Genomic DNA, 8,494 nt, shown 5'->3' with positions numbered 1-8,494 from the left:
AATTTTAACAGTAGAAGGCTCAAACCAATTTGTGAAGACTGGGGACATCTAGTGGAATCAATAGGAAGTGCTCAATGAACCATAGCTCACGGTGTGATTAATAGGCAACGTGATGAAGTTCAGTTCGCAATTCAGAATTCCACTTCCTGTTTCCATCTGTCTCGGGGTTTTGACTGCCATATGAGTTCTGTTATACTCACAGACACCATTCAAACAGTTTTAGAAACTTTAGGGTGTTTTCTATCCACAAGTATTAATTATATGCATATCCTAGCTTCTGAGTTTGAGTAGGAGGCCGTTTAAAATGGGCACACATTTTTTTCAAAAATCGCTTTAGCGCCCCCTATCCTAGGGGAACGCCAAGAGGTTTTAACGTAGCTCTTTGTTAGCTAGCTGCAACTGGCATGTTCACGTATCTCCAACCAGGATCCACTGCCCATGACCTAACCATCTGGGTGGTCTTAACCAATCATAGCACAGTATGATACGGCGGTAAAATGCATCCAATTACAATTCAGTATGTTTACACATATGAATATTACAACAACCTATGTGTTGTGATAGTTGCGTTGCTTTCTCTACAACCTGTTAGTTCATTTGTCTTGCCACTGTGATATACAGTGCATTCGGAAAGTATTCAGACTTTTTCCACATTTTGTTACGTTACAGCCTTATTCTTATTCGGCCTTATTCTATTCTTTAACTTCCTGACTGATGTCTTGAGATGTTGCTTCAATATATCCACATCATTATCCTGCCTCATGATGCCATCTATTTTGTGAAGTGCACCAGTCCCTCCTGCAGCAAAGCACCCCCACAACATGATGCTGCCACCCCCGTGCTTCAAGGTTGGGATGGTCTTCTTTGGCTTGCAAGCCTCCCCCTTTTTCCTCCAAACATAACGATGGTCCTTATGGCCAAACAGCTCTATTTTTCTTTCATCAGACTAGAGGACATTTCGCCAAAAAGTACGATCTTTGTCCCCATGTGCAGTTGCAAATCGTAGTCTGGCTTTTTATGGCAGTTTGGAGCAGTGGCTTCTTCCTTGCTGAGCGGCCTTTTAGGTTATGTTGACAAAGGACTCGTTTTACTGTGGATATAGATACTTTTGTACCTGTTTCCTCCAGCATCTTCAAGGTCCTTTGCTGTTGTTCTGGAATTGATTTGCACTTCTCGCACCAAACTACTTTCATCTCTAAGAGACAGAACGCGTCTCCTTCCTGAGCGGTATGACGGCTGCATGATCCCATGGTGTTTATACTTGCATACTATTGTCTGTGCAGATGAACGTGGTACCTTCAGGCGTTTGGAAATTGCTCCCAAGGATGAACCAGACTTGTGGAGGTCTACAATTTATTTTCTGAGGTCTTGGCTGATTTCTTTAGATTTTCCCATGATGTCAAGCAAAGAGGCACTGAGTTTGAAGGTCGGCCTTGAAATACATCCACAGGTACACCTCCAATTGACTCAAATTATGTGAATTAGCTTCTAAAGCCATGACATTTCTGGAATTTTCCAAGCTGTTTAAAGGCACAGTCAACGTAGTGTATTTAAACTTCTGACCCACTGGAATTGTGATACATTGAGTTATAAGTGAAATACTCTGTCTGTAAACAATTTTTGGAAAAGTTACTTGTGTCATGCACAAAGTAGATGTCCTAACCGACATTCCAAAACTATAGTTTGTTGACAAGAAGTTTGTGGAGTGGTTGAAAAACTAGTTTTAATGACTCCAACCTAAGTGTATGTAAACTTCTGACTTCAACTGTAAGTATTCAGACGCTTTACTCAGTACTTTGTTGAAGCACCTTTGGCAGCGATTACAGCCTCAAGCTTTTTTGGTATGATACTACAAGCTTGGCACACCTGTATTTGGGAAGTTTCTCCCATTCTTCTCTGCAGATCCTCTCAAGCTCTGTCAGGTTGGACGGGGAGCGTTGCTGCACAGCGATTTTCAGATCTCTCCAGAGATATTAGATCGGGTTCAAGTCCGGGCTCTGGCTAGGCCACTCAAGGACATTCAGAGAGTTGTCCCGACGCCACTCCTGTGTTGTCTTGGCTGTGTGTTTAGGGTGGTTGTCCTGTTGGAAGGTGAACCTTCGCCCCAGTCTGAGGTATGGAGTGATCTGGAGCATGTTTTCATCAAGGATCTCTCTCTGTACTTTGTTCCGTTTATCTTTCCCTCGATCGTGACTAGACTCCCAGTCTTTGTTGCTGAGAAACATCCCCACAGCATGATGCTGCCAACACCATGCTTCACCTTAGGGATGGCGCCAGGTTTCCTCCAGACGTGACGCTTAGCATTCAGGCCAAAGAGTTCAATCTTGGTTTAATCAGACCAGAGAGTCTTGTTTCTCATGGTCTGAGCGTCCTTTAGGTGCCTCTTGGTAAACTCCAAGTTGGCTGTCACGTGCCTTTTACTGATGAGTGGCTTCCGTCTGACCACTCTATAATAAAGGCCGGATTGGTGGAGTGCTGCAGAGATGGTTGTCCTTCTGGAAGGTTCTCCCATCTACACAGAGGAACTTTGGAGCTCTGTCAGAGTGACAATTGGGTTCTTGGTCACCTCCCTGACCAAGGCCCTTCTTGCTCAGGTTTGCTATTGATGTGCTTGTTTTTGTATTGTGCAGGGCTCATTTGTAAAAGAGACTTTATTCTCAATATGACTTCCCTGTCGAAATAAAGGTAAATAAATATCCCACTGGTATTGGAAAGTATCAGTGTTAAAAGGGCAAAAATTTGAAAAGTGGAAATTCAACACTTTCTGGTGGTTCTCATATAATCTCTTCAAAAGTGTAAAATTAAACACCCACAGTGTTCAATTTACTGATCGGATTTTGATATGTAAAAACCAAGTCCCTTTCCAATCTTGAAATCATGAGGGTTAGAGAGGAGGGCATTATAGGTTTGATTTTGTTCAGGATCAGAGTTAGGCTGCACTGATTGAGGAACCTTGTAAAGGGATTGATACTTTTAGTCTCTCTCTCTCTCTCTCTCCCGTGAGTGCTTGTACAAAAAGGACATATTTGAGATGACATTATGGGGTGGTTTCCCGGTCAGAGCTCGGTCTCTGTCTCTCGTCTGATCCAATGCTTTTTTCAGGAGAGTTGAGTCCTCTCTACTTCCGGATTCCCAAGCTTGTTTAGTACTGATACAGAAGTAGAGAGAAGAGAAAGTTGGAAGGGACGACACAGGGACCGACTCCCCCCCCTTATGAAAAAAGATTGCAGTATATGTGGCAAATACTGCATCCAAAATAAGTTTTTTATTACAGCAGTAATTTTGCAGTGTAACTTCAATTAGAGTGCAATATAACTGCAGTACACAGAAGTTATTCTGGAATTACTGCGTCCAAAATACCACAGTGGGCTGCAGTTACTGCACTTTTACTGCAGTTTCATTTCTCTTTCTTTCCCAAATCCCCCCGTCTCTCTTTCTCTTTCTCTCTCTCCCTCTCTCTTTTATCTCTCTCGCTCTCTCTCTCTCTCTCTCTCTGTGTGTGTGTGTGTGCGCGCATGTGTGCCTGCGCATGTGCCTGGGTGGGCGCGTCACACTTATCTTTACGGCAAGGAGGGATCATTACACATGAACACTGCATTATACAAAGATACATTATCTCAGGAATGCTGTGCTCCTAACATTCATATGTGCAAACCAAGAGTTACTACTTTGAGAGATTTTTATTTAGCCACATTCGACATAACACATGCAGGATACAACACGCCATCTCTTCCTCATAGCGGAAAACCTTCAGACACAGCTAATCAGATTGTTTAAGTTCACATTCTATCATTTGAGTAGAGGATACTTGTCTTCATGAGAAGATGTCTTCATTGTCTGGTGAGTGTCTGTTAAATAGAACATATTTATATTTTAGATGACATTATGGGGCGGTTTCCCGGTCAGAGCTTTAATTAAATCAGGACTAGGCTAATTCTGCTACTATTGCTTATCTTCAGAGTACTGACTTCTAGACTATGGAGTCCTTGACTAGAGGAACGAGGTGCAGGTGGTCATTACCTGAGGTTGTTTCAGAAGCCTCGGATGGGCTACAAATATTTAATTGTCAAAAGTTGGAAAAGTGGCAGGTTCTAGGTCTGGGTTGGGCATGCAGAGTGAAACAGAAGCAAAGAACAAAATACTTTCATTTACACATGTATATGGTTTAGTGGATTATATGGAATAGTTCATGATTTTGGCAGTGAGGCCATTTATCTACTTCCCCAGAGTCAGATGAACTTGTTTTGCTAAGTAGCATTAGTGCAATGACTGGAATTCTATGGGAACAGCTAGCATGCTAGCTTTTCCTGTAGACTTCCAGTCATAGCGTTAACACTAGTTAGTATTATCTTGCGAAACTACCTATTAACTTCCTTCATATTTGACGCAGATACATAAAAAAGGTATCCACGAGTTCATATGACTCTGGGGAAGTAGATACAATTATTTGATGATGCCGAAAGTCACATTAAAGTTTGATCCTGGGATTAAAAATGTTGTATTTAAACCTGATACAAATGAGAAATGTACAGGAGGAGCCTCACCATAGAGATACTCTATAGAGAATCTAGAAAGATCCATTTAGTTAACAAAGTGGGACATTTTCTCTGAACTTAAACTTAAACTTTAGATACAATATAACAGAAAGACAGGAGTTGCTCAGAGAGCTCCTATGTTCCTTTACTCTTTTGGATCAAACCAATAGTTAAGTTTACTCATATAGAAAAATGTTGCACTTGTTCGACAAGGATGGACAGTGAGTATCTTCTTATACATTGTTTATAGTTTTTGGGGGAATTGTGTCATGTAGTTTAGTTGATTTATATAGTTATTGTTAATTAACTTTTAAGCACTTATTTTCATTAAAGGGGCAACCAGCAGTTACTTTTGGAGGTTTAAATTAATGATATGTATCCATTGATTATTGACGAATATAACTTATGAGCCTCATGAGCTTAGTTCAACTGTCGTACCCCATCAAAACCCCAAATGTACACGCATGTTTCACTCCAATGTTTGTAAACAATGTAAATGTGATCAAATATTGTTTATCCTCAAAACATGGTTAAAGCTATGATTTTGGTCAGACAGTAACTCTCTCTATGAATTTGAGAGTGATTACACTTCCCCGGGCCCACCCCTCAGCTGTTTACCAAAGCAGAGGTGGGGTGCGACATTGTTATTTTTATATTAAGGACTCTAGCTTTAAAGTATTATTTAAGGTACACTTCTTTACAAGAAATTAGTTAACAATTAATGGGATCCTTTATAGATATTTGTGATTATACATGTATATTACTATAAACAATATGTCCATAAAAATACATTTAAGTCATAATAATAACCCCTCCTCCCTATAGAGTCAAACCAAAGGAGGATTGTGCTGCTGGGGAAAACAGGATGGGGCAAAAGCAGTGCAGGAAACACCATCTTTGGAGGAGGAGAGGAAGAGTTCAAGATAGACAGTTCAGCCAAGTCCGAAACACACAAGTGTGAAACAAAGACCAAGATCATCAATGGAAGAAAAATCACTGTAGTAGACACACCTGGACTCTTTGACACAAACATCCCTGAAGAGGAGCTGAAACCTGAACTAGTGAAATGTATTGTAGAGTGTGCTCCGGGGCCACATGCCTTTCTCATTGTGCTTAGAGTGGACAGGTACACAGTCCACGAAGAACAAGTCATTGCAGAAATTGAGGAATGTTTTTCACCAGAGGCCTTCAAATATGCCATAGTTCTCTTCACTCATGGATACCAGCTCAAAGATAGAGCCATTGATGATTTTGTGAAAACGAATAAGAAACTGAGTGAGCTTGTGGAGAAATGTGGTGGCCGCTGTCATGTCATTGATAATGAATTCTGGAACAACAGTCAGCAGGGTCGGTACAAAAACAACCAGTACCAAGTAGCAGAGCTACTCAACACCATAGAGGAGATGGTGAGAGATAACGGAGGAGGGTGCTACACCAACGAGATGCTCCAAGCAGTGAAGGGGGAAATAAAAGTAGAGAGAGAAAGTCTTACAGAGGAGTCAAAAGGCCAGAAGTCACCGGAAGAGATCAATAAACAGGCCACTAAAAATGTGTGGAAGAGACTCCTGATCAAATTGACAGGGATAGCAACAGGTACAATAGTGGCAGCTTTCCTTGGGGTTGCAGGGGCAGTAGCATTAGTTCGCTCAGTACTTGGTAAGAAACCCATGATAACTGAACTTGCAGCAGGAGGACTAGGAGAAGTAATAACAGTAAGCATAGCTGGAGGATTTGTTGCTGGGGTAGCAATAGGAGGGGGGATGGTAGGAGCTGCTGCAGCAGAGGATGCAGAGACATCAGGAGAGGCAGCAGAGAAAGCAGCTGAGGCAGTCTGTGAGGTGGGTAAGTATATCTGGGAGGAGAGTAAAGGTATTTTGGACAGTGTAAGAGGTGTGTCAGTGGGGTACAGCAAACTGAGTTTGAGTGATGAAAAGAAGTAGCAGGAGCACTCTAGGTATTCAGAAAACACAGGTGAAATGAGTGAATGAGTGTTAACAACCTGTGTTTCAATAGTTTACTAAACACATCAGCCACTACTATATGACAGAAGAAGAAAAACTGTTCAAACAAATAATAAACGTTTCAGACAAATCAAACCTTATAACATGTCATTGTTTAAACATAATTACAGTAGAAAATGTTTGATTTCAAAGTTAACCGAATTACAGTAGCGCATTTTTTATTTCAATGTTTTACAGAATTACAGTAGCAAATGTTTGATTTCATTTTTTTTCTTTTAATTATTTTAAATTATCAATGTAAATGATGTAATGAGTAAAATGACACATTATATATAACATGAATGATAATAACATGTCATTATAACACTGTATGAGTTGAAATAACAGGAGACAGAAGTTGCACATAAAATCGTATTTCCCAAGGCATAGATTTGATATCATCGTTTCCCTTTTTACAGCCTAATAGCTTATAGTTCATGGAAATGTAGTCAGTGACATCACCTCAATTGTAGAAATATTGACTTTATTTACAAAAAACCTTAATGACTTTTTATATGACTACTTTGATAAAAAAATGTATTTACTCTTTTAAATGATTAGTGTTGGATCTTGTTCTGGCTTGTATTCCATACTCTGTTTATTATAATTGCTTGCAAAAACAATAAAAGAGCTAAAATCACATTTTATTGGTCACATACGCATGTTTAGCAGATGTTATTGTGGGTGTAGCGAAATGCTTGTGCTTCTAGTTCCGACAGTGCAGCAATATCTGACAAGAAATATCTAACAATTTCACAACATCTACCCAATACACACAAATCTAAGTAAGGAATGGAATTAAGAATATATAAATATATGGACGAGCAATGTCAGAGCGGCATAGACCTGCCCTTAGAACAAGATTGAATGAGGAAAACTGCACTGAGCTATTTAAAAGTCTGCCTTGTCTGTTAATGGCTATACATTGCCACCTACTGTCATCATTGACATATAGTGATATCTACTGTCATCATTGACATATAGTGATATCTACTGTCATCATTGATATATAGTGATATCTACTGTCATCATTGATATATAGTGAAATCTACTGGTTCTATGTAGGCTTGGGGAGTAACGGATTACATGTAAGGGATTACAAAAAACTGTAACTGTAATCTGTTTCTTCACCAGAAAAAATATTGTAATGAGATTACAGATACTTTTGAAAAACTAGATCATTAATTCGTGGATTACTTTTAAATTCAGAAAGGAGGTTTGCGAAAAAAAAGTATTTGACACTTCTTTGTTTTCTCAATGACATTCAAATCAGAATTCAAAAAAGCGCAAGTTTTAATTTGTTCAAGGTGAGCGAGTCTGACCGTAAATCAGAGACTACTATGATGACACACCAAATGTGTTTGATGGATCGCTGGAATAGGCTTTTGTAGACTACAGTCCAAGCTATGTCTTCCAATGGTGCGACAGTATCACTTATTATTAATATCTACGTAGCGCATGATGTGAATCACATTGCTGCTCTCTCATTTAGCTATTTGCGATTTACGAATTGTTGTAGTTGTGGAAGGCTGTTCACAAATCTAAATATGTAGTTTAAAACTGCCTTTCAATCATTGTTTTTGAAACCAGTAGACAGCCAGTGAAAAATGCGCTCTTGCAACAGCTGCATAGTGCAGATCCCAGCCTATGGAATAAAAATGAGGCTTTTATTGCTCAATCTAATTCATGCTGATAAAAAAAGAAATCCAATGTCCTAATAGAGTTTTCAACTCTAGAGACAGCAGGAGCGGTAGAGATACTCTCAATGATCGGCTATGAAAAAGCCAACTGACACTTACTCTTGAGTTGCTGACTTGTTGCACCCTCGACAACTACTGTGATTATTATTATTTGACCATGCTGGTCATTTATGAACATTGAACATCTTGGCCATGTTCTGTTATAATCTCCACCCGGCACAGCCAGAAGAGGACTGGCCACCCCTCATAGCCTGGTTCC

At 39.9% G+C, this 8,494-nt stretch overlaps 1 protein-coding gene across 1 annotated transcript; it reads left to right on the top strand.

Moving 5' to 3' along the window:
* The first annotated feature begins 3,555 nt into the window (after positions 1–3,555).
* On the top strand, positions 3,556–7,177 carry LOC115194471 (GTPase IMAP family member 7). The gene is made up of 2 exons (XM_029754191.1): positions 3,556–3,840; positions 5,361–7,177. Exons 1-2 carry the CDS (start codon positions 3,825–3,827, stop codon positions 6,473–6,475), a joined length of 1,131 nt encoding a protein of 376 aa, XP_029610051.1. The 5' UTR covers positions 3,556–3,824; the 3' UTR covers positions 6,476–7,177.
* The last annotated feature ends 1,317 nt before the right edge of the window (positions 7,178–8,494 follow it).

This window comes from Salmo trutta, chromosome 5, assembly GCF_901001165.1.
Source record: "Salmo trutta chromosome 5, fSalTru1.1, whole genome shotgun sequence".
Lineage (NCBI taxonomy): Eukaryota > Metazoa > Chordata > Actinopteri > Salmoniformes > Salmonidae > Salmo > Salmo trutta.
This window is presented reverse-complemented; position numbering and strand designations above follow the sequence as displayed.